Source organism: Camellia sinensis, chromosome 3 (genome assembly GCF_055761805.1).
Source record: "Camellia sinensis isolate YWXY chromosome 3, ASM5576180v1, whole genome shotgun sequence".
Classification (NCBI taxonomy): domain Eukaryota; kingdom Viridiplantae; phylum Streptophyta; class Magnoliopsida; order Ericales; family Theaceae; genus Camellia; species Camellia sinensis.
Genome location: NC_138963.1, coordinates 135,965,200 through 135,992,118, shown reverse-complemented (window position 1 = coordinate 135,992,118; position 26,919 = coordinate 135,965,200). Strand labels below are relative to the sequence as shown.

General features: G+C 43.8%; 1 protein-coding gene across 1 annotated transcript in view; it reads right to left on the bottom strand.

Moving 5' to 3' along the window:
- Window positions 1-26,919, bottom strand: part of CAS1 (cycloartenol synthase 1) — an 81,775-nt gene that overhangs the window by 39,424 nt on the left and 15,432 nt on the right. The window contains exons 8-13 of the mRNA XM_082920896.1: window positions 24,826-25,014; window positions 20,421-20,534; window positions 20,091-20,213; window positions 19,793-19,915; window positions 19,618-19,716; window positions 12,380-12,436 (exon numbers count right to left, since the gene is read on the bottom strand). Of these exons, the coding sequence (XP_082777022.1) occupies window positions 12,380-12,436; window positions 19,618-19,716; window positions 19,793-19,915; window positions 20,091-20,213; window positions 20,421-20,534; window positions 24,826-25,014 (705 nt within the window). The remainder of the gene's footprint in view (window positions 1-12,379; window positions 12,437-19,617; window positions 19,717-19,792; window positions 19,916-20,090; window positions 20,214-20,420; window positions 20,535-24,825; window positions 25,015-26,919) is intronic.

The window sequence follows — 26,919 nt, the reverse complement described above, 5'->3', positions numbered from 1 at the left end:
CAGAAATTGCTCGGCCAGGAAGTGACCGGTCAGACCAGGATGCTCGGTCCGAGGATGGTCGAAGCCAGACAGGCTGAGAGACCGGCGCCCGGAAAGGCGCGGTCAACCGAGGTAGTTGATTGACCGGCAGGAAGGCCAACCAAAGGAGGTGCCCGGGCAACGTTTTGCCGAGATGCCGCCTAGCCCGGTCATCCGCGTGTTTGTCCGGCTAGGCGCGTGAGTATGAAGCATGACACGGCCGAGGAAGAGCAGCTCGGCTGCCGAGTTCCAGCTGCGAAGTCAGGCAGTTGAGGTTAGGTGGTGAATGGCATGGTTTATGCTGACAGATGGGATAGCAGAGCCACGTGTCAGGAGACGACTGGGAGTGGATATGGGGGTCAGAAGGTATATAAGCATGTTTGCGCCCCCCATACGAAACACACGAACACATCTGTAAGGATTTCTTACACTCAAACACTCTCTCCCTTCTCTCTATCCATCCTAAGGTGTGTGCTAACTTGACCGTCGGAGGGTTTTTCCGACCACACACCGCCGGGTAGCTCACCATTACTTGCTCGCAGGTGATCGGATATCGACGGAGCTCGGAAGAAAGGAATACGGGCACGCCGGAATATTTGCTCCCCGTACAATTGGCGCCGTCTGTGGGAATCTTGACAGACAAAACCTTGTCTTCCAGGTTCATCTGATCGCCGTCCATGGCGAACAACGACGAGTTCCCGTTGTCCGCCATCGATGGAGCCACCCCGGAGTATACCCGAAGGAGAGAGGGACCACCTGCCGTCCATCCAATGGCTGACTTGGGGACGCCCACTGGAGGACAGTCAGGAGACGCGCGGGATAAGCGCGGAAGGAGTCATGGGCATTCACGGAGTCCAGACGGTCACCGGCGGAGAGACTCACACGCCAGGCGACTGGAAAGCAAGTTAAGGGACCAAGACACTGTCATCAGGCGGATGGCGGCGGAGATGGAGGATCTTAAGCGGCATGTCAAAGGGAAAGGTGTAGCTGGAGTGGGAGACCACAGTGAGCGCACCCCATCCCGCCGGTCAGGCGATCAGAGTCAGCGACGTACTCAGTCCATTTCCATCACCAGGAGTTACCAGGTTGGTGATTCCGACATGCGTGCAGAAAAGTCTAGCGCGCAAGACAGCACTTACAAACCCTCACGTCCGGCGACGACGTCGAGGTACTCTTATTCTGCTCAGTCAGAGGACCTACGGGCAGTGTTAAGGGAGCGGGCTCGCCGGCGCGAAGCTCAGAGAATACCTGCTTTCCAGCGGCTCTCCTACGGGGTTCACTGCAGCGAGGAGGTCGGAATGCTTCCACCCCGCCAAGCAATGCCAATATTCGAAGATACAGATTTGGCAAGGCTGAGTGCCACTCCTTTTTCCCTGGAAATAGAAACAACGCCGCTTCCGGCAGGCTTCCACCAGCCTAAGTTCACACTTTACGACGGAAAAACCGATCCGTACATGCATGTGAGCCACTTCCGACAGGTTATGGCCGGACATCGGCGCAATGACGGACTTATGTGCCTAATCTTCCCGTCAAGTTTAGGCGAGCTGGGCCTAAAGTGGTTCGAGAGGTTGCCGGAAGGGAGCATACAAAGGTGGCATCAGTTGGCCGAGGCGTTTGTTACGCGCTTCAAAACCAACACAAAAACACCAAAGGAAGTCGATCACTTGCTGAGTGTCAAGATGGAACCGTGCGACACACTGAAGGCATACAATTCAAGGTATTGGGAAACCTTCAACGAGATCCTGGATTGCCCGGTCAACCTTGCAATCACGCAATATAAGCGTGGTCTCCCGGTCGGACATAGACTGCGGGACTCGCTTACCATGCACCAGCCGACCTCCATGGGCCAGCTCATGCAGCGCATCAATGAGCACATCCGAGTAGAGGACGATGCATCAGCTTCCACCGTGAAGGCCACTCCGGTCGGAACAGACAAGAAGACAGCAGGCAAGGTGCACGCAGTTGGGCAAGAGTCCAGCCGCTCAAATGACCGAGCAGAGGAATCAGACCGAGGTTCAAATCGTAAAAACCGGGGTAGAGGACGTCGGAATGACCGGGATGATTACCCCCGAGATGACGTAGAGGACGCAAACAGGAGAATGAAGGCGAGGACTGGCATAACCACGGTCTTCAAGATTCCAATCTATCGCATACTTAGTGAAATCCGAGACGAGGAGTATGTCCGGTTTCCTGCTAAGTTGGGCGATGGACAAAACGGCTACAATCCGCGGTATCGATGTACGTTTCACCGGGAGAGGGGCCACCGGACTGAGGATTGTTTGCCTTTGCGACAACACTTGGAAGAACTGGTTGCGGCCGGGCATCTGGACCTTTACATTGATGGCGGCGTGAAACCGAATCAGGCTCCGGTCGATCCTAGGGGACAGGATGACCGAGATGCACCACCACAAGGAGTTATTAATGTCATCCACGGCATCGTGGAACCGGAGCGTGTCTGCGAACTCCGGGGCATGATCAAGAAGGCAGAACATATGAGGGAAGTTTTGTCAGTACAGCCCGCCATCAAAAGGGGGAAGACAGAAGAGAAAGACGTGATTAGTTTCACCTCAAGGGATTTAGAGCGTATCCAGACGCCGCACAACGATGCTCTTGTAGTAACACTACGCGTCAAAGAATTTGATGTTAGACGGATCTTGATCGATCAGGGAAGCTCGGTCGAGATCATGTATTATGATGCGTTCAAACAGCTCAAACTCCGTGAGACAGACTTGGCTCCGGCCACTTCGCCCCTGGTTGGATTTAACTCGCAGCCGGAGTGGCCATTGGGAAAGATTATCCTGCCGGTCAAAGCGGGATCCGTGGTCAAGCAAGTGGAGTTTTGGGTGCTACAAGTGCCTTCAACGTACAACCTTATCCTTGGAAGAGGATGGCTTCACGCCATGCAGGCCGTAGCATCGACCTACCACCAGGTGATGAGATTCCCCTCGGCTATGGGGGCAATTGAGGAGATTTGGGGTGATCAGGTCATGTCCAAGCAATGCTTCGTGGCGGTCAACGGGAGCCGAGCTGCCAAAGGATTCGTTCAAATGATCGAGGGACCGGAGGACCGGAGAGTCTTGGATGATGTTGGCACCAAAGCCGAAGACAAGGCTGTTGAAGAATTGGTTGAGGTGCGGATTGATGCCGAGCAGCCGGACAGATTCTTCTTGCTCGGTTCAAGTCTCTCGGCCATGGAGAGAACCGAGATGATTGAGTTTTTGATGGCGAATATCGAAGTCTTTGCATGGTCACCTTACGACATGCCTGGCCTTGACCCAAGCTTTATCTGCCATCACCTCAATGTCTTCCCTGGAGCAAAGCCAGTCATCCAGCGAACAAGGAGATCGGCGCTGCATCACGCCGAGGTAGTAGCAGAGGAGGTAAAGAACTTGCTTGAGGCACGAGCAATACAGGAAGTGCACTACCCTCGGTGGATTTCCAACACGGTAGTGGTGCCTAAGAAGAATGGAAAGTGGCGAGTTTGTGTCGACTACAAGACAGTCAACCGAGCTTGTCCAAAAGACAGCTTCCCTTTGCCGCGCATTGACCAGCTAGTGGATTTGACGGCTGGACACAATCGGCTCAGTTTCTTAGATGCGTACCGCGGCTACCACCAGATTGCCATGCATAGGCCTGACCAAGAGATCACCTCTTTCACGACTCCAAGGGGACTCTTCTGCTATCGAGTCATGCCCTTTGGTTTGAAAAACGCCGGGGCAACCTTTCAGAGGATGGTTACCAAAATGTTTGCTCCTTTGCTCGGCCGGACAATGGAGGCTTACATCGATGATATGGTGATAAAGAGCCGACATGAGGCAAACCATTTGTCCGACTTAACCGAGATGTTCGCCATTCTGAAGAAGCACAAGTTGCGCTTGAACGCCTCGAAGTGTGCCTTTGGTGTGGGATCCGGGAAATTTTTGGGATTCTTAGTCACGAACCGAGGCATCGAAGCAGACCCTACTCAGATTAGAGCCGTGCAAGAGTTGAAGCAGCCCCGCTCGGCTAAGGACGTGCAGCATCTGGCCGGGATGGCCGCCGCGCTTAACCGATTTATAAGCCGGTCATCAGATCGCTGCCGCCCTTTCTTTCAAGCATTGAAGTCAAAGTTCTCATGGGATGACGAGTGTGACCGAGCTTTGGCCGAGCTCAAAGATTATTTGTCTTCTCCGCCGCTGTTGGTTACACCAGAGCCCGGTGAGGAACTCTACCTTTACCTTGCCGTCTCCCAGCACGCAGTAAGTGCGGTGTTAGTCCGGGCTGAAGGAGTCAAGCACCTCCCAATTTTTTACGTAAGTAAGACCTTGCTGCCGGCTGAGACGAGGTACTTGCCGCTGGAAAAGCTTGCGTTGGCACTGATGATGGCTTCGAGGAAATTGGCACATTATTTTCACGCCCATACCATCGTCGTACTGACCGAGTTTTCCCTCAAGGCCTTGTTTGAGCGCGCAGACTTTTCAGGCCGAATTTTAAAATGGGCGGTCGAGTTGGGACAGTTCGATGTGAAGTTCCAGCCGCGCACCGCAATCAAAGCCCAAACCCTTGCCGATTTTGTTGCCGAGTTCTCACCTGGCACTCATCCGGTATGCCCGATCGACATTGCCGAGGCAGATGATGAGACGCACACAATGCCAACCGAGGAACAACCAGCTGCAGAAGGTCGCGCCGCGGAGTTAGCGCGCACTATCGAAGTTCCCTCAGTTTGCACGGTAATACCTCCCGGTGCTGCGATGGCGGAGTTGTGTATCACCAACCCATCCACTCTGTCCGGTACCGCATCACCAAGGGGGGAAGGAATGGTTCCACACAGCTCAGAACTTGATGATTCGCCTACGGACTTGGGCATTCTGAACCAACTTGCTGAGTCCGGTGCCGAATCATCAAGGGGGGGAGGAATGGTTCCAGACAGCTCAGAACCTGCGGCCGGCTTCACACCGCAACCTGGTGATTCGCCTACGGACTTGAGCATTACGGACCAACTTGCTGAGTCCGGTGTCGAATCACCAAAGGGCACTGAATTTGAACCGGTCAACACCAAACTTGACACCGCACAGCCGAGCAGTTGTGATCCCATTGCCCTTCGCAACTCTCAGGACCCATCTGACTGCTGGAAGCTTTTTGTGGGGGACATGTGGAAGCTTTTTGTTGATGGAGCGTCCAACCGTCATGGTGCCGGCCTAGGTATTGTTCTTATATCCCCGGACGGCCTAACCATTGAGCATTCTATCACACTCGGCTTCCCGGCGTCTAACAACGAGGCTGAGTACGAGGCGCTTCTTGCTGGGCTCAAGAGCGCCATTCAAATTAAGGCTGCCGAGCTTCTGGTATATAGTGATTCCCAGCTTGTAGTTAACCAAGTTTCAGGGATTTATGAAGCGAAGGACGACAGGATGGCGAAGTACCAAGCTCTGGTCAGGGACCATATCAAGCAGTTTGAGGCAATCAGAGTCCAACGGATTGGCCGGGAAGAAAACAGCCGGGCTGATGAACTCGCCGGCCTCGCTTCCATGGTAGATGGTACGTCTCCAAACCCCCTGTTGATTGACTTTCTTCCGCGGCCAAGCATTGAAAACGCCGGGCAGACGGATGTACTCTGCGCCGAGCTAGGTCCTTCATGGATGGACCCCTTGATCTTGTTCCTCAGAGACCGGACTCTTCCAGCGGACAAGAAAGAAGCACACAAAATCCGGGTGAAGTCAGAGCGGTTTTGGCTCTCTCCATCAGGCGCGTTGTATAAGAAGTCCTTCACCGGTCCGTATCTCAAGTGCGTGCACCCAAACAGTGTGGAGGCCTTCTTGTTTGAAATTCATGAAGGCATTTGTGGCAGCCACATCGGGGGCAGGTCCTTGGCCTACCGAGCTATTTCGCAGGGGTACTGGTGGCCGTGCATGCAGGCCGACGCACAAAAATATGTCCGCAGGTGCGAGAAATGCCAGAAATTCGCCCATCAGATCCACCAGCCTGCCAGGGAACTTCTTCCCCTCACCAGTCCTTGGTCTTTCGCCATGTGGGGGCTAGATATAGTGGGACCATTGCCAACAGCACCGGGCAACCGGAAATTCTTCATCGCGGCCACAGATTACTTCACAAAGTGGGTTGAAGCTGAGCCCTTGGCAACCATCAAAGAGAAAGACGTGAAGCGATTTGTCTGGCAGAACGTTGTCACGCGGTTTGGCGTCCCCAAGATTTTGATCTCTGACAACGACACCCAGTTTGACGGTCACCTATTCAGAGGATTTTGTGAAGATCTGAAGATAGAATTCTACAACTCCACCCCGGCCTACCCGCAGTCCAATGGTCAAGCCGAAGCGTCGAACAAGACTATCCTGGATGGGTTGAAGAAACGGCTGGAAAAGGCCAAGGGAAAGTGGGCTGAGGAATTGCCCAGTGTACTTTGGGCATACCGAACAACCCCGCGACGTTCAACCGGGGAAACTCCATTTGCTTTGGCTTACGGCATGGAGGCGGTCATACCCTTGGAAGTCGAAATACCTACCCTCAGAACCGAGAGTTTTGAGCCCGAGCTAAATGCCGAGGCCATTGCCTTGGAGCTGGACCTAGCGGAAGAGCGCCGGGAGAAAGCCCTCATCCATGTGGCCGCCTACCAACAAGAGCTCTCCAAGAAGTATAACAAGACAGTGCACCCCAGACCGTTCAAAGTTGGAGATTGGGTTTTGAGGAAGATTATGGGCAACACCCTGGTGCCAGGAGAAGGCAAACTAGGGGCAAATTGGGAAGGACCCTATAAGATCACTGGTCTGGCTGGCAAGGGGGCTTACCACTTGGAGGATCTAGAGGGAAGAGCCATACCCCGGCCATGGAATGCGGCCAACTTGAAATTGTATTATTTTTAAGCTTTTTACTTTCCTCTTTTTGTAAAGCAATTTTTTGGCTTGCAAAGCAGAATGTAATTCTTTTTGTCAAATTATAGAAGTCATTTTGCTTTAGCACTTGGATTATTGTTTTAATGTTACGGACCGAAATGATGTACTCCAGTTGGAAGAGTTGGTGTTTTGTCCAACTTAGGACTCCCAACCGAGATGATGTACTCCGGTTGGAAGAGTTGGTGTTTTGTCCAACTTAGGATTCCCAACCGAGATGGTGTGTTCCGGTTGGAAGAGTTGGTGTTTTGTCCAACTTAGGACTCCCAACCGAGATGATGTACTCCGGTTGGAAGAGTTGGTGTTTTGTCCAACTTAGGATTCCCAACCGAGATGATGTACTCCGGTTGGAAGAGTTGGTGTTTTGTCCAACTTAGGATTCCCAACCGAGATGGTGTGTTCCGGTTGGAAGAGTTGGTGTCTTGTCCAACTTAGGACTCCCAACCGAGATGGTGTACTCCGGTTGGAAGAGTTGGTGGTTTGTCCAACTTAGGACTCCCAACCGAGATGGTGTACTCCGGTTGGAAGAGTTGGTGTTTTGTCCAACTTCGGATTCCCAACCGAGATGGTGTACTCCGGTTGGAAGAGTTGGTGTTTTGTCCAACTTAGGACTCCCAACCGAGATGGTGTACTCCGGTTGGAAGAGTTGGTGTTTTGTCCAACTTTGGATACCCAACCGAGATGGTGTACTCCGGTTGGAAGAGTTGGTGTCTTGTCCAACTTTGGATTCCCAACCGAGATGATCTACTCCGGTTGGAAGTGTTGATTTGTTCGACTTAGTTACAGCCAAAGTGGCTACTTCGGTTCATGAATTTGTCTTGTTCTGTTGAAGTGCTTAGACCGTGTTATGTATTCCGGTTCGATGAGTTATACTGAGATGTTTTGCTGAAGACAGAACTGATTACAACCGTGCATACACTTGCAAAAATTTGAATTTTCATTGATAAGAAATTCATTACAAACGGAGGGGACAGAGCCCGGTTACATCAAAAGAGTTGATAGCAAAAATACAAAAACAAGGTAAAAGCAACCTAAACTAAGGGGGAAAGATTGGTGAACGCATCCTCGGCAGCATCAGCATCAAGGTCAATAGCTTGGCTTGCTTCTTGGGCGCCGGGCTCATCGTTGCCGGGCTGCTCAGGCACCTCGGCCTCTTCTTCCTCAGAATCTGTCTCCCCGTCCCCGTCTTCAAGTCCCTCCTCGGCCTCAGCCTGTAAAGCGCTGAAAACATCGTTTGCATATGGCACAAGGTAGACCGGTAGAGAAGCTGGAGGAGGGTTGGCAAATACGTCGGTGTCAGAACTTTGGCCGAGCTGTTCGCAAGCGGATTTCCAGCCAGCCTTGAAGTATATGTCTTGTGTTGCAAAGACTTGCTTCTGGTAATTCTTCTCGGCCTCGTTGAAACCCGCGTTGTTGGCAGCCCGGCAAGCCTTCCTCTTCTCCTTCTTCAGAGTGTCAACCTCGGCCTGGAGCTCGCTATGTTTTTTCTCGGCTGCATTCAGTTGACCGAGCAGCCTGTTATTATCATTGTTGGCCATCTCGAGAGAAGCTTTAGCCCGGCCGAGCTCGGCTTGAAGGCTTTCAACCTGGCTGGCAGTGTCATTGGCTTTCTGCCTAAGCCGGTGGATGCGCTCCAAGACCAAATGTTGTTTCTGAATGGCCTGCACAAAGAAGCAAAGTACATCAGAAAGGGGACCGAGCAAGAAGGACCGAGCAAACACTTGTGAAATGTTAAAAAGAACGCCGACTTACCCTGGCCATGGACTTGACTGAGGATTTCACCAGCCGGGTGTCAGGGACGTGGTCGCTGCCGACCACGTCGCCCGGTAGGAGAAATGCTTTGGAGATATCGAAGGCGAGCAAATGTTCTTTGTCAGCCTTGATTGAAGCCATCGCCGGGATGTCCTGTCCCCGGTACTTCAGCTGAGGACGCCAAGCGGGCACGGGAGCAAGAGTTTCAGCTGGATGCTCGGTTGTCAGCTCGGCGACGAGCTCGGCGGAGGGATCTGCCCTTGGTCTTTTTCCAGCCCGGCGCGCTTCTCTGGCAGATTGCCCGGCAGCTGGAGCCGGGGACGCAAGGGCGACCACAGCACTGCTGGATTGGCCGGCGGCTGGCGACCGGGTTACAACGCTCGGTATCTCGGCTGAGGTAGCGGTCAGAAGGTTTTTGATTCTGCTGCGCTTTGCCATCTCTTGTTCCTCGGTCAGCCGGATTAGCGGGACGTCGGGTAGGGTTGGATCTGGAGGTGGCGAAGGAGCTCTGAGGAAGTCAGTCACTCTACTCCGGCGCGGGGCAGAGTACCTGTACGTCGGGGTATAGCTGAGTAAATCGTTGCAATCCCGGTGGCGGTACCTAAGCACGGCCCGAATTGCTTCGACGTTGGGGAACTGGTAGTTGGCCTGCAAGGCTTGGATAGCTGCAAAAGAAACAGGGAAACCGGTTAGTTAAACTAAAGAATTAAGTTCACCGAGCAAGTTTGAGTGGCTTACATGAAGAACCGAAGTCCTTGCTTATGCGCCAGCCCGGTACCTCGGCTGTTTCGTAATTGCCGGACACCCAGAAAAAATCATCGTCGTGCATATCTTTATCTGGGGTGCTGGTTACGATTTTCTCCTTGCCCGGTCTTATTTTCAAGTAGTAAGCTAGGCCGTCACCGGTGTGGCCCATTGTGTATTGCCTCAATATCTCGGCTAGGCCTAAGTTGGTGCCTAGCCGTTTGTTCAATTCGTGAACGCCGTTGATTATTCTATAAGTGTTGGTGGACACCTGTGTGGGTGCCAGCCCGGTGCGGCGGAGGAACTCGGTTATAAGAGGGTTGAGCGGGAAACGAAGGCCCCCTTCGACAATAGATAGCACGGTGAAGGGGCATTCCTCCCTACCCCAAGGCGTGGTCTCTTCCTCGGCCAGCTCGAGATGGACGTCGGCCGGGACGCCGTACTCCTCTCTGAAAGCGGCGAGCGCGGCCGGAGTATCCACTAGGAAGCGGAATTTCCCCATTTTTGGCCGGCTTAGTGTATCCCGGCTGAGGGGTTTGGCTCTGGGTATTGGATGTTGCCCGGTCCTGAGAGCCTTAGGAATGACAGTGGTCCCCTTGGACTCTGCAGGAAAAGGATGGCAAGTGTTAAGTGTTAGCGCGGTCGCGCGAAAGGTGCTGAATTTTAGCTCGGTCATTAAGGGCGCCAAACCACCTCGGTTGTCTATTCTATCTAAGGAGCCCGGTCGCCCAAGCGGACCAGATGTTAGCCCGGTTGAACGGCCAAGTCCTTTTGTTAACTCGGTTTTCGCTGGGGTTGAAACAAACATGTTTGCCCGGTTTGGTTGGTTTTTTGGATCAAAAGAAGGCCCAGAGCCCAGTTCACCCCAGTTCATCAGTGTTCTTTAGAAATATGAAGAACACCAAGAACAGAGGAAGGTTTTAATACGGATTCTACGACCTATGCCCTAATAGCTACGTTTTTGTACCCTAATGTGTGTAATATGAAGGAACATAACAACAAAATGAGGATGGAATGACTTACCAGTGAAGAGTAGGACCTAATCCTTCAAGCACGAAGAATGGCAGCGAGTCTGGATGAGGATGCAAGAGCTCTGGGATCGAATGTCGAAATGGCAGTAGGAGGATTTGGAGTTCGAGCAGGGCATGTATGTATAAGCAAAGAAAACCGCCCAAATTCAAATTCTGGCAAAAACGGCGGGTTGGCTGCCCGATGACCAATGGCAGACCGCCACGTGTCCCCATTTATGGCTTTGACAGGACTGAAACGACGGGTTGAAAAGACGAAGAGCCAACCGAGCTACTTTCAACGAGAATAGGTCAGCCGAGGAATATAACCGGTCAAATCTGCGGACAATTACGTCAACTAGCTCGGTCGAGGCTTGGCATCTTGACGACCGGAGAAACGTTATCTCGGTCGAGGTGAGTAATCCCAGTCACGCTTCCGCGGACGGAATTAAGGGGCAATTGAGAGGGTGATTTATGATCTGGAGTTGGGCCGAGATATCGACCGATCAGGTTGAGGGCCCAGCAGTGCATTGGGCCGAGATGATCCACTGTTCGCCCAGAGAAGGGCAGCCAAAACTTGGGCCGGGCAGAGTTTGAACCGAGTGTGTGCCACCCCGGACCGTACAGAAATTGCTCGGCCAGGAAGTGACCGGTCAGACCAGGATGCTCGGTCCGAGGATGGTCGAAGCCAGACAGGCTGAGAGACCGGCGCCCGGAAAGGCGCGGTCAACCGAGGTAGTTGATTGACCGGCAGGAAGGCCAACCAAAGGAGGTGCCCGGGCAACGCTTTGCCGAGATGCCGCCTAGCCCGGTCATCCGCGTGTTTGTCCGGCTAGGCGCGTGAGTATGAAGCATGACACGGCCGAGGAAGAGCAGCTCGGCTGCCGAGCTCCAGCTGCGAAGTCAGGCAGTTGAGGTTAGGTGGTGAATGGCATGGTTTATGCTGACAGATGGGATAGCAGAGCCACGTGTCAGGAGACGACTGGGAGTGGATATGGGGGTCAGAAGGTATATAAGCATGTTTGCGCCCCCCATACGAAACACACGAACACATCTGTAAGGATTTCTTACACTCAAACACTCTCTCCCTTCTCTCTATCCATCCTAAGGTGTGTGCTAACTTGACCGTCGGAGGGTTTTTCCGGCCACACACCGCCGGGTAGCTCACCATTACTTGCTCGCAGGTGATCGGATATCGACGGAGCTCGGAAGAAAGGAATACGGGCACGCCGGAATATTTGCTCCCCGTACAATATAGATAAACACACACAAACAAAATAGTTGAGTGATAGCAGTTGAATAGAATAGCATAGGTCTTACAGCTTCAACAAATCAATAACATATTCATCTTCTCTCTTCTCTCTTTCTATCTCTTGCTCCTCCATCTTCTCTCTTTATCTTCCCTCTTCTCTCTATCCCTCTTCCACTATTTTCAGTTTTTTTTTTTTTGTATTTTTTCGAAAGAAACAGTTCAAAACCGTTATGTAACGGTGCGTAACAGACCGTTACGGCTGTTACAACACCGTTACGACCGCTACGGTAGCTGCTACGGTTGACACACCTGTAAATCTCAATCAGACTGCAAAAGCGGCCGTAATGGGTGACGGTAACCACCACGACCGTTACGTAATGATGTTACGTAACGTTTGCGGCCGCTTTTTAAAACCTTGGGCTCAAGAAAGACCACAAGATAGCAGTGGGGAGCTGGTTTAGGCATGTTGCTGGGTACATAATGTGACTAGTAAACAAGCAAGCATTGGAAACAATCAGCTTAAAGGTAATAGTGTTCCCTACAAGTAACATTAGCAGTAACACAAGCACCAGTTGGACGGGAAGGTAGCTGGCAATACACATAAAAAACCGACTCTTAGTAGGATGAGACAATTAAACAGAAAACATGTTATGGGCTGCATGATATTCAATTTTCTAGGAAGGTAAACAGTTCATAGAAGTGCACAAACAATTTATGGACTTTACCTCCAACCAACTGTAGGATCTTGTGAGTTCATATGTTGCAAAGCCACCATCACTATTCTGCAAGTAACAAGAAAAAGCTTATGATTCCTAAATTACATTTTTGAACAGAGGGGAAAAAAAAAAAAACTTTCACAAGAAAATTTAAGTGCTGGGATAAAGGACAAGTACAAAAAGTGTGCAAAACCAGAGCATTATTCAATTGTAGGAATACAGCAGACACACTTGAATGTGCACATATTTCAATTGTAAGCAAGGATCAAAATTTCGTTTTGTTATGTTGTTTTGGTTAGCTTAGAACAGAAATATTTTGGAAAATGTTTTGAAAACATAAAGAAAATGACAAGAATTTGGAAATGTATGAAAAATGTTTGAAAAATATAAAACGCATATAAATCTTAATATATTCCCTCAATAACTAAATAATTGAACAGGTTGAGGAGTATAAATATTAAAAACAGAAGATTTAAAGACCTAGTTGGGGAAGGGGGGTTTCCATTGTATGGTAAAACATTTTAAAAAAAAATGCAAAATTCTAGTAGTAAGGATGAAAAACAAAAACAAAAAAGAAAAGAAAAAAGTACTGATAACATTCTTTACCAAAAAAAAGTACTCTGCAGTAACAAAGAAATAGAATAAGTAACTTACTCATGCTTGTTCTATCATCTACTCTCTATCTCTCCTTTTCTCCTTTCTACATTCTCAGATTCTCAAATAAATTTAAGATTTTTCTTTGTTTAAAATCTTCTCTTTTGACAAACGAAAATAACAAATATAGGATATTCCTAATAGGTGTCAAAACGACTCATCGTTTCAGTGTGTTTCATAGTGTTTCAGTGTGTTCCAGTGTGTATTATTTTCCTAGTAAACGGATATGTTTCTGCTGTTTCAATAGAATTGAAACAAAATTTTGTTCCTTACCTTGGCAGGAGAATAATACTAGACACTGAAGACAGATAAAGAGGAAAATAGTGAAGAAAAAGAATAAGATCCAGAAAAATCTAACAACCTATAGAAGAAGAATAAGGCTAAGCCATTCCCACTTAAGATCACCCAGCCATCCTGTAATAGGTCTTTTGGGAGGGGATACAAATCCACAAAATTTTGATAATACTGTGGGAGTTCGGAGACTTCACCTATTTGACTAGGTGATTGTGAAGAATGGATTGTATTTGCTTTAAGGGAAGCTGGTGCAGACAGTCATGTCGCATTGGTATGACTAGTTCATCAAGTTTATGGTCACCTAACCGCAAAAGCAATTACAATACATCCAATATTTATAAGCAATAAATATTTCCCAGTCAAGTCCTTTTCTGCTCATTGCATCTCTTTGCCTGGACTTTGATATTCCTAAACCAAATTCTTTAGTAATGAAGGGAATAGACCTATCCATGGATTCATTTATGAGTTCTTGGACCTCCAATTTGTAATCTATCAGATACCACATGATCCAATGACACATGACTTCGAAAATTAAATCCATATGATTTTTGAATCATTAGTTTATCCCATACACAAGGTTCTGGCCCGCTCAAAGATATGTCCATGTTGGTTGCATCAAAGTGGATTAGAGATAGGTATGATATAGCCATCAAGGTGTCACACGTAAAGTCTTTGAGGTTGAAGCCTTGCTTAGTGGGGCTATCAATGCGCCAAACGACAGAGAGAGCTGGGCAGATGCCATGCCTGGGTGCAAAGTTAGCTTGTGGACGTACTGATGAGGGTGAGAGAGGCAAACGCTTACTCAAGTGATTGGCCCACATGTCACCTCATGGGGTCGACACATGACAAGTGAGTTTTTCATTAGAAGCCTCCTAGAAATGATGTGGCGATAATGTGGCCATGCAATGTATCGGGGCCGGACCAATGTATCTACGTTTAACAATACTTTCTGAAGAACCAAATGTGATTCTTCAGTAAAAGGACTGTTGATACCCAAGGACATGACAGGTGCACTACAAATCATAAGACATCCAGATTGAAAGATCGAAAATTTCTTTTCTCATAGGATTAGCATAATGTACAATACTATAAATCTTTTCATGAGTTTATCATTACATGAAAGTTGCAGATTACTCCTTTCAAGGATAAAACCTAGAAGATAGAAAGAATAATATTTCTTATTCTCATATTTAAACAATGTACATAGCACCTCTATTTATAGGAGATACAAGGCATAAAATTAGCAACTGATTCTAAGGACTGATTAGCTACTAATTAGCTACTAATTCTGATTCTAAATATAAACCTTTCTATTCTATAGTATTGACTAAATCTAAATATTTACAGCTGTGATATTTCAAAGAATTCAGCCATATCCTGGCAGAATTATTTTCTTCCCATTTCCAACACCCCCCTCAAGCTGTCTTGAATATGTCTTCCATGGCTAGCTTGTTGATTAGGTGGTTGAACTGCCTCTTTGTGTAGTCCCTTTGTAAGAACATCTGCAATCTGCTCCGCAATGGGTATATAAGACATGCAGATCAATCCCTTCTCAATCTTTTCTTTGATAAAGTGCTTGTCAACTTCCATATGCTTAGTTCTATCGTGAAAAACAGGATTATGAGCAATTGCAATTGCTACCTTGTTGTCACAATACACTTCCATTGGTGATCTTGGAATTTTTAAGCCTTCCAATAATCTCTTGATCCACAAAGCTTCACAACTTCCACGAGCCACTGATCAAAATTTAGCTTCAGCACTACTTCTAGCTACTACGTTCTGTTTTTACTCCACCAAGTAACCAAATTTCCTCCAACAAAAAGGTACAGTAGCCTGAGGTAGATTTTCGATCAGTGATGCTTCCAGCCTAATCCGCATCTGTATATACTTCCACTTGAAGATGTCCTTGTTTTTTAAATATCAAACCTTTACCAGGAGTTCCTTTTAGATACCTTAAGATCCTGTATGCTTCTTCAAAGTGTTCCTGTCTGGGTGAATGCATGAATTGGCTTACTCTGATTACTGCGAATGTTATGTCGGGAGGCGTATGAGATAAGTAGATCAATCTTCTAACAAGTCTCTGAAACTGGTCTATATTCGCCATGTCTTCAATTCTAGCATGTTGTAGCTTCAAGTTGGGCTCGGTTGGTTTTCAGCAGCTTTACATCCAAGCAAGCCTGTTTCTTTGAGCAAGTCAAGTGTGTACTTGCGTTGAGTTACAAAAATGCCCTGCTTAGATCTAGTGAACTCCATTCCAAGAAAGTATTTTAGTGTTCCCAGGTCCATCTCAAAATCTTTAGCAAGTCCCTTCTTTAATTTTTCCAATTCGGCACTATCATTACCTATTAGAATTATGTCATCTACATAAACAACCAAGATAGCTACTTTACCTTCTCTTGAGTGTTTATAGAACATAGTATGGTTTGCTTGGCTTTGACTGTATCCAAGGTTTTTACAACCTTCCCAAAGCGTTCAAACCACGCCCTTGGGGATTGTTTGAGGCCGTATAGAGGCTTGTTTAATTTGCAGACTTTATCTATACCAAACTTCTTCTCAAAACCTGGCGGTAGGTTCATATAGACTTCTTCTTCTAGATTTCCATTTAAGAAGGCAGTTTTTACATCTAATTGATGTAGAGGCCAGCTGTAATTAATGGCTAGTGACAGCAAAACCCGAATTGAGTTCATCTTAACAACCGGAGCAAAGGTTTCTTGGTAATCAATCTCGAGGGTTTGTGTAAACCCTTTTGCCATAAGTCTCGCCTTATATCTTTCCACGCTACCATCTGCTTTGCACTTCATTGTAAATACCCATTTGCAACCTACTATCTTTTTGTCCCTAGGCAGATTCACTAACTTCCAAGTACCGTTCTTTTCCAGAGCATTCATCTATTCCATAATTGCTAATTTCCAATTAGGATCATCCAAGGCTTCCTTAATAGTTCTAGGAACAAACAGGTTAGATATTTTTGAAGTAAATGCTCTATGACTATTGGAAAGTTTATCATAGGATAAATATTTCGCAATGGAATGTTGGGTACATTTTCGAACTCCTTTCCTAATGGCTATAGGAAGATCATAATCTGTGGGTATAACATTAGGTAAAACCACTGAAGGAAATGAAGATGAAGGAGGAACCAGATTAGGATTACCTGAACTACTTGAGGGACCTTTTTCAAGAGATTCTGATTGGCTTTGTAGCAGAGTGGTTGGTTGGTCTTTACTTTTTGAGTATTTTTCCAAGCATAAACCAAAAACTCAGGTTCGGAAACAGTTTGTTCCAATTGTAGTATTTCTCCCCCTACTTGTGAGCCTTCTATGTTTCGAGAAGTTGGACTGGGATTTCCTTTGTTCTCCATATCTTGAACACCCTGTTTTTGTGCTTGTTTTTCAAAAACAAGGGATAGAGATGAGAGAATAGGATTTGGTGAGGGATCCGAAGTTGTCCGCCAAAAATTTTCTTCATTTCTCTCTTTCTCCCCCTGAAAAGAATTTTTGGTAAAATAGGATTGAGTTTCAAGAAAGGAGACATCCATACTCACCCAAATTTTTTTTTTTTGTTTGGGGATAAAAGCACTTGTAGCCTCTTTTGTTTGGAGCAGACCCGATGAAAACACATTTTTCTGCTCTAGGATCAAATTTGGATCAAAATTGGCTGGGTATGTGAACGAAAACAGTACAACCAAAAATTTTTAAAGGCAAATCTCAATTAATTTTGCAATCAAGAAAGGTTTTTTTGAAATATCTTAGGGGTGTGACATATTGCAAAACCCGGGTAGGCATTCTGTTAATTAAATAAGAGGCTGTCAAAATGGCATCTCCCCATAAATATTTGGGAACATACATAGAAAACATTATGGCTCGGGCTATTTCCAGTAAATACTTATTTTTTCTTTCGGCAATGCCATTTTGTTGAGGAGTGTCAAGACATGTAGATTGATGAAAAATACCTTTTTCCCTTAAAAAATTCCCTAGTTATGCATTGAAGTACTCTTTTCAATTATTAGATCAAAAAATACTAATTTTTGAATGAAATTGATTGCCAACCATTTTGAAAAAATCTTGATACACGTTTTTTACTTTGGATTTGTCTTTCATCAAATAAACCCAACAAAGTCGAGTGTGATCATCTATAAAAGTTACAAACCACTTTACACCAGTCATGGTGGTAACCTTGGAGAGACCCCACACATCACTGTGAATTAAGTAGAATTGTGAGGCACGGTAGGGTTTTGTAAGATAAGTAGTTCGATGGCTTTTAGATAAATAACAACCTCCACATTGAAAAGATGAGCAATCCAAATTTTTAAACAAGTTAGGAAACAAACGTTTAAGATATAAAAAACTGGGATGCCCTAGTCTAAAATGCCAACGCATAATTTGCTCACGAGCTGAAATTGAACTACTACTACAACCATGGCCTTGAGTTGTCATATTGCTGGATATGTCATCATCAAAGTAGTAAAGACCATTGACCATTCTAGCACTGCCAATCATCCTCCCCGAGTTCCAGTCCTGAAATTCACAATGAGAGTCAAAGAAAAACAACACGACAGTGAGAGTTTTTGGATAATTTACTGACAAACAATAAATTGCAGGCCAGTTTAAGAACATAAAGGACAGGGTGGAGTAATATTTTCTGAAATTTTTATTTGACCTTTTCCTACAATGGGTGAGAAACTGCCATCAGCAATCCTAACTCTTTCACTTTCAGAACAAAATAAATAAGTATTGAATAAAGAAGAGGAAGAAGTCATGTGATCAGATGCCCCCAAATCAATGATCCAAGGGATAGAATTTTGACTACAAGATAGAGCATAAGGATTGCTACGTGTTTGTGCAAGAGAACCACTAGGAGTGCTGGATAAAGAATTGGATTTTAGCGGTTTAAGAGGATGATCCATCTGCTCCTCACTGAACAGACTTGCTACAACCTCGTTGGCATAGGAGGATGCATGAATTGGTCTCACTTGATTTGATGCTCTTCCAAGTTGCAGGCTTCCCATGGATCTTCCAGCAGTTTTCCCTTGTATGGCGGGGTTTATTGCAATAATCACACCATACTCGAGATTTTTCATTCTGCCGTGGTTTAAAAATCTTGTTTGCACTTGCATCCGATGCAATCATGGCTGAGTTTTCCACGGGTGCAACAACTCCCTTTTTCCCAACCATCACATTCCTGTGGCTTTCTTCTCTCCTACCTTCAACAAAGGCATCACCAATAGGAGGCAGAGGTTGGAGGCCAATTATTATCCCTTTGACTTCATCAAATTCGATGTTTAAGCTGGCAAGGACTTTGTAGATATGGTGATCCTCCACCATCTTTCTGTTGTGATTGCAGTCCTTGGTTGACTTCCACTCATAATCATTGAACATGTCCAAATCTTACCACAGCCTTTTCAAAGAATTGAAGTACTTAATGACACTGTCCTCTCCTTGACGAATTTCACCAAGTTTAACTGTCAACTCATATATTTGGGACTGATTTCCCTAATCCAAATACATCTGGGTGATATTATCCCACAGTTCTTTAGCTATTGGATAACACATATAGTTGGAGCTGATGTCTTCTTCCATGGAATTCACTAACCATGTCATGACCATGGAGTTTTTAGCATCCAAGGTAGCATACGCCGAATCCTCTTTTGCCGGTGCCGCCTTCTCTCCTATCAAGTATCCGATCTTTGCTCGGCCCCAAATGTACATCCGGACTAAGACCAACGCAAGAAATTATCACCATTGAGTTTAATGCTGGTGATTTGCACCGAGTGAGAATCAATGTTGGAGGCATGTTTCTCAATGTTTTTCGGTGAAAGCAGTAACAGTGGATTCAGATGTGGTTTCTGACATGGTAAAGGATAGCTAGCAAGTTCTAGGATTAGCTCAGAAGGGTTAGAGAATAAGTCCCTAGCTCTGACACCATGAAAGCTAGAAAGAATAATATTTCTTATTCTCATATTTAAAAAATGTACACAGCACCTCTATTTATAGGAGATACAAGGCATAAAATTAGGGACTGATTAGCTACTAATTAGCTACTGATTCTGAGGACTGATTAGCTACTAATTCTGGTTCTAAATATGAACTTTCCTATTCTATAGTATTGACTAAATCTAAATATTTACAACTGTGATATCCCAAAGAATTCAGCCATATCCTGGCACAATTATTTTCTTCCCATTTCCAACAAAACCTTTAAGTATATCAACCATTGACATAGTGAACAAATAAATAAAACCAGGCAATGTGTTTCAGATTAATTAACACGAGTTAATTAAACTAGATCAAAATTTGAGTTACCTGCAGAGAAAGAATAACATTTACTGCATCGTATAACCGCATTACATCTAGTGGTTCGCCAACAATGTCTGATGACTGTTTTGATAATAGAAGAACAGCCTGAAAAAGAATTGAAATATAAGTTACAACTAAGAAATGTGCAAAAAAAAAAACTTTGAGTTTGATCCATAATTACTTTCAATCCTTCAGCTGTGCAGTCAGAGATGGGCCATCCATGATCTGCTGTTGAGAAAGGCCAAGCACCTTTTGATATGTGGCGATACCAGAAATCAAGATTGCCTGGGCAATCATCTAAAACCTTTAAAGAAAATAGAAGGGGGTCAAAAGAAAATAAAAGCAGGGGGTTAAATCAAGAAAATCCAAGACTGCAAAACATATTGTAGGATAAGCGAATCACAAACAATAAAAAATGAGAACCACTTGTATTGTACTTATATATATATATATAGAGAGAGAGAGAGAGAGAGAACTACCTGTGCCTTTTTTAAGTAGGTATGTGCCTTCTTAAGAGTCAAGCCAAATTCTTCAGCAAGATTTGCCGAAACAATGGCTTGAACAGCAAAAGCAGTGTCCCATAATTGACTTCCATTATAACCCTGCAAAAGATTCATATAGCCACTGAAGTGGTAATAACATTTCCAGTATGTACAAGGATGGAAAATTTTCATAGATCTAAAAAGCTAGAATCTTCAACCTTTAACTAATAAAAAACAGTAGAACGATAGATTTTCACTGATCGTATATGGAAAGATGTGGGGGTCAACCATAATTATGTAATTAAATGTTTGGCACTATTTGACGACCTGCATTTTCATGCCGTCTTCAGCAAGCCACAGATAATCATAGATTCTTGGAAGATGCAACTTGAAGGCCTCTGAATTTGGATCTTCCGCCCAACAGCAAAGCATATTTAGAACCTGTGTTTCAAATTTCCATTTAGAGAAGAAAGTCGAATGACTACTTAAGGTTGACAATCTCAGCAGTCATTTTGATTTCTCATAGAATGAAAAAATAGAGAGAAAAGGCCAAAAGAGTCTACAAAAGAAAACAGAGAAACAAAGAAATGAAACTTACCAGTTAATTATGTGCATTTACTAGAAAGGAGAAAGGAAAAAGAATAGCAATGTAAAGTCGTGCAAAAAATCTTAGGATCATATAAGTAGAGTAGAAGGCATGCCAGTTTAGTTCCCATTGGGCAGGGGTCAAGGATAGGAAGATTGGGTATAAACCCAACCGAACTGTCCACTGGTTCGAACCCACAACCTCAAGGTTAGTAGACCAAGTTTTAACCACTGTATGAAAAAATCAAATAATCTGAGAGATTAATATTATGAAATGTTAGAACTAATTATCATGGTCGTTGACTCTTCAAGATCACTCTGTCCAAATTTGGATATCCCAGTGTAGTTGTCCACTGTCAAAAGTCATGTCATGTTATATGGACTCTTCTATTTCCCCCGAAGTAACTGAGTCCACCGGATATGATAAGGGTCAGTGTCCATCACCCACAGACACTTGGATCCTCTAACTTTTAACAATGTTTTAATAAGAAGAAACTTATATTTGTTAGAGAGAAAACATTTCTAACATATTGTCTAAGAATATTATACAAAATGCAAATTTTGGAAGCCATTTCTTCAGACTTTCGAAAACAGGATTTTTACAGACCGCTCGAGCAATCTTGTTACAGCTAGAGTGAACATTTGAGGCAAACATTGTTTTATTTTATGGAAAAAATTGCTGAGAACTCGCATTCACCACTCAAGCGGTGAAAGGACAGCTCGAGCGGATGCCCTGTTTCAGCCAATTTTAAAAAAACTATCTTTTTGTTCATATTTTCTTTCTTTTTCCTTTCCAAACATTTTTTTTTTTAATGCATGAAATGAGTATTGTTAAGAGTTAATTAAGCTAGGAACCAACACAAGTTAAATGGTTAAAATAAAGTAAGAAAATTAAGTGTTATATGTTATCTAGGGGTGTGCGCGGGACGGTTCGGTTCGGTTCGGTTCGGTTCGGATTTACTCTCAGCCCGGCAACCAAACCGAATGTATCGGATTGAAGAAATTGTCACCCAATGCCGACCCATAGGCCATTCAAAATCGACTGAGGCAAAACCTTTGGTCCGGCGGTCGATTAGGTTGGTGCTATGAAAATCTCAAAGAAAGACAGTCACCATCATTCACAGCCAACATTGATATACACCACTGCCACATTCGTTGACTACTACCGTCACCATCGCCGGTGTTGAATAGCATCATCACCACCATCAATCAGCACTGCTACAATTGATTTCCAGCAATAGAGGGAGATTAAAAGAGAAAAGGGTTTCAGGAAGGACACCAGAAGATCCCATAAGGGAAGAAACGAACTCATGCTACCCTAGAAGGGTTGCCGAACTCGACCAGACCAGCACAGAGGCTGGTCGGCCACCTGGGGGCCCTCAGCAGTGGCTGGAGGGGCCTACCGAGGGAAAGGAAACGGAAGGTTGGGGGTGTCGGGGGGAGAGCAAGGCTTGGATGGGGCTGGAGCAGGCTGTCGGGGTTAGAGGAAGAAAGGAAGAGGTTGTCGGGTGGCTAGGAGGAGTTACAAGGGTGTGTCGTATGGTAGGAATGAGAGAGGAGGCAACTGGTGGTGATGGGTGGCAGAGAAGGAGAGATGGTTAGGGCTGGCACTGATACCATGTAAGTTTAGAGAAGAGAAAGATATTAGGAATGAGTAAGACCTCATCCCCTTTTATATTGATAACAATGCGTAATTACAGGAGTGCCACCAGGCATAAATTATGGGCCAGCCCATTACATCAATCAATCAAACAAGAACAAAATATATGCAATATTATTTCCTATTCTGACACTTATTCTAACATTTCAGGCCCTAGGAATAATGATTTTGAACCAAGACAGCAAGAGGACTAAAAAAAAAAATTGAAAACAGGTCAAAGTACAAGAGGCTGGACCAGGCCACTCAAGTGATCGTCACCTCCAATCAAGCAAACCATGGTAGATCCAACATATTTTTTTTAATATTTAAATTCACTCTTTATGACCTGCATCTACTGTTTTCAGCATAAAAAAACAAAACGTAAAACTGAAAATAGGTAAGAAGATGAGATTTTTGAAAGGTATGGATTTTCCAAAATCACTTTTTTTAAAGGAAAATACCTCCAATATGCATGTAAACTTAATTTCACAACATTTAGAGCAAGCATCATCAATGCATTGCCGTATGTGATGTGACTAACAAGTAGTAAGACTTGTGGTGAGTACTGTTTCACCAAAGTCATGTATTGAGCTTCTATTTTAGAACTCATACTATATTATGTAATGAACTCTATTGAAATGTTTTATACAAATGGATATCCAATGCTATCTACGTTTGGAAAAGTATATAAATGACCTTCTCAGTTAGTCCCATGTACTAGGGGACAACAGACTTACAAATAGCATATGATTTAGTTCTTCTTTGCCACATGTGTGGGTTTGTTTAGCTGGTAGCCAGGCTGCCTATTCCTTTGTTTCATTACGTTGGATGTACATTATCATGTTTTAGGGAAAGGAATGCATATGATGCTAATATGTTTCAAGCTGAATAAGCTATTTGTTCAACTATGTTATTTTCATAAGAATGAAGGTATCCATTCTTATTGTAGCTTTGGTTTAATGTTATTCATTGGGCTTTGGCTTACCCCTCTCCCTTGTATATGTATGTAGGTGATGGTGATAAAGCTTGAAGATTTTGTATTTGAAGCTACGTACATATGTGAATAGATGTGAAGGCTTATATGCCTAGTTGAATTTGACGTTTGAAAGCTTTGTATATATTCAGTCTTTACAAGAACAAGTTTCTCTCTTTGTAAACTTTTGTACTCCTTTGTGTTAAGCCTACAAAAAGAATAATAAATATTTCACTTCATCTATTTATGCACTTGTTCTGAATGGATGTAGTGGAATAAACGTGTTAAAGTTTTAGACAAGAGTTACACACCAAATACTACATGTTTGTTTAGTTAGGCCTTTGGTAGTCTATGACTACTAGCCGGTCACTGCTCTATCTCAGTTTGAGATGGGATGGGATCATGACACTAAGATTTAGGTTTATGAAATTCTGGTGCTTAGACACCCGCATCCAAAAATCATACCCAAGTCAATGTAACATGGCTCAAAAATAGTCAATAAAATCAAGTTGGGGTGAAGGATTAATTTCGAAAAATTGCACCTCCCCAGTCAATTATGAATGCATCAAATGGTTCTACTCAAAGTTTTTAAAGGCAAAACTGCAAGGCGAGGCGTTTTACACGACGAGGCAAGGCGTTTTAAATTTTGATTTTTTTTTATAAAATATAAATTTAAATAAATATAGCATAAAAAGAGTAAAAAATTAAAAAGTAGTAAATAAAATTCATAAAAACAATTTTATGCCTAAAAATAAAATGAATTAATAAATTAGCCAATAAAAAAGACTGTTATGTAATAAATACAAAGAGTAACCAAAGGTCATTCAACCAAAAAAGAAAGAAGAGAACTATACAATAAATACAAAGAGTCCAACCAAAGGTCACCCAGCTAAAAACAAAGAAAAATAAAGGAAGAGACCTATTATGCAATAAATACAAAGAGTCTAACCAAAAGTCATTCAGCCAAAATAGAGGAGAGAGACAGAATGACAATGAGAACTTGAGAGAGAAAACAACGACAGAGACAAACAAGAGAGGAAGCAAGAACAAGACAGAAAACGAGAGAGAGGGAGAGAGAAGGACGAGGCAGAGAAGTGTGAAAACCCTAAATCGTTGGAGGACGACATGATGAAGTCAAGCATAAGTGTTTCGACTCTGAAGAAACTTTGATTGTTTGTGATTTTGCATCTGTGGGATGTATATTTCTTCTGATTTGAAGTCATACACTTCAATCTTTGATGTGTGAAAAGCGCAAAAACGTGATTGATGCGAACGCCTCATAGGTTGAGGCTTATGCATAGCTGGTATTTCACCTAAAAATCAATGCACCTGTGCGTTTTCATCACGCTTCGCCTAAATGGCGAACCCCAAGCACGCCTTTGAAAACTTTGGTTCTACTTAACAAGTTGGATTTTATTGAATGAACTACCAAATTGGAGGAAGGGAGTTAAGTTATTCAAACAGATCTTGGCACTCGAATATATTGATGAAAAATTCAAAACAATAAAAGATCACCATTGAGATCAAATGCATACCTTGTTTACAGGCCCTATGCATATATATCGAGTATTCTCATCTTCATAATGAATGTGCTCCATCACAAAACGAAGGGCCTTCTCTCTCAGCTTTTTCCCAGGCCAATGCAAAAAAATTGGTTCCACAACCTTGTCAAGAGATGCCCAAAGTACATCCTGTACCAAAGGATGTGGGTAGTACAAGTCTTCCTGCAAGAAAAAGTAATGAATTCTTCGGTTAGTGAACATCCCATAAAGGAGCAAACTAGAAGAAAAGAGAAAGCATTGACGAGAAATTATGTTTCTATACAACTAATTACAAAGCTTTGGCCTTGATCTATATAAATTAGATAGAAGTGCAATCTATGTAGAAACTATAGACTCTAGTTTAAATTAGACTTAATTAGTATTTAATTGATGAGTTTCACAATTAATAATTGGTGTATGAATTAATTAAGCATGATTCTTGAATACCCTGTTACACAATTTTGGGAAATCACTTTGAGACACTAATTAAATGAATTAGATTGGATCACTCACTACAATTATTCAAATGAATTTGATCAATATGTAAGATGTTACACTAGATCCACATAGAGTGCTAGAATAATTAATCATAGTTAGTTTGACTTTATTATGATCTAACTAATGTATAGATGATGTCTTGCTTGCATGTATGAATGTGATTTATGGTATTTAATAAAATGATGCATATACGCTTGAATGAAGAAAGAAAATAATAAATACATGAATAAATCAAGGAAACCCCAACCAACCTACATAAAAAAATTGTATTTTATTTTGCATGGATAGTGTCACATCAAATTTGTCATCTTTTCCCCTTGTAATATGTAAAGATTGCATTTATATTAGTAAGATAGCATCACAAGGAACAGGACCCATGGTTTTTCTATATCACCTTACACATATGGCACATTTATATTTATTATTTTGTCTACTTTGCATGGTAAACATCTCATGACATATAATACCATCAGTATTATTTGCTTGTGAATCTATCCAAAATCACTTTTATTTCCCACCATTCATCATCCTATGGATTTTTCCATCATGAGGTAGAGATATATGTATATGGCTGCTTTATTATGTACAAGGTATGAGAGGGTCCTATGCCATACTGTACATCTCAGCCTTCCCTTTGATTTTCTTTATTTTTCTTCGTATATTCTCCTAGAAACAAAACTTCTTTAGCCATCTCTACCACACCCAAGTCTCATTCTTATTAAGAGAGTTGCCTCTTAGCAAAAAAGATTAACCTAGAAGTAGTGGAATTTGAAGTTCTCTTACCATTCTTGGATTCAACTTGGAGATCTACCATCCTTCACTTGAAATCATCATCTAGTTGTGAAATATCTTATGTTATTTAGTTTAATACTTGAGGGTAGCTTAGTCTTAAAATATGTTATTAGAGTTTTAGAGTTTCATATTTTGGCCTATTTAACTTGTACTTGGCATTGATGATTAATATACAATAATACAATATTCTGGTTACGTTGCTATCATGATATCAAAGCCTAGCCGTACTATTTCTAGTGCTAAACCTTTGCCGGAAAGCTTTGCAATTCTGTCAATGGTAGCCTTTAGGCCTTCACCTCCCTCACGCCTCTAGTTCATCTTTATTTGATTCTTGTTCGACTCAGGAAGATGTTTGACTTCTGCTCGTCTTCATCTTCTCTTTCGTTAATCCACTCTCTTCACTTGCCACCCATTCACTACTTGTTGCGACCCACAACCCATGAGTCTATTCGGTCATAACCCATGACCCACAAGTCTCTTTGATGGCGATCCGTCTGCAATACTAGAGCCATCATAACCCATAACCCACTTTGCTTGACTCATTGCAATAGGTGAAACCCTAGGAAATAAATGCTTAAGTAATAAAAAAGAGGGATGTCCTAAGCGACGGTGCCACAACCAAATATTGTCCTTAATGGATGGTAACTGAATAGATGAATGAGCCAACTTGTCAGTCTGATCCAGAATGTAGAGACCATGCTCCTCTCTACTACTGCAAATCCTCTTCCTTGTGATAAGGTCCTAAAAAAGACAGTAATCAGAAAAAAAACGTCATGCTACAATTTAAGTCATGAGTAA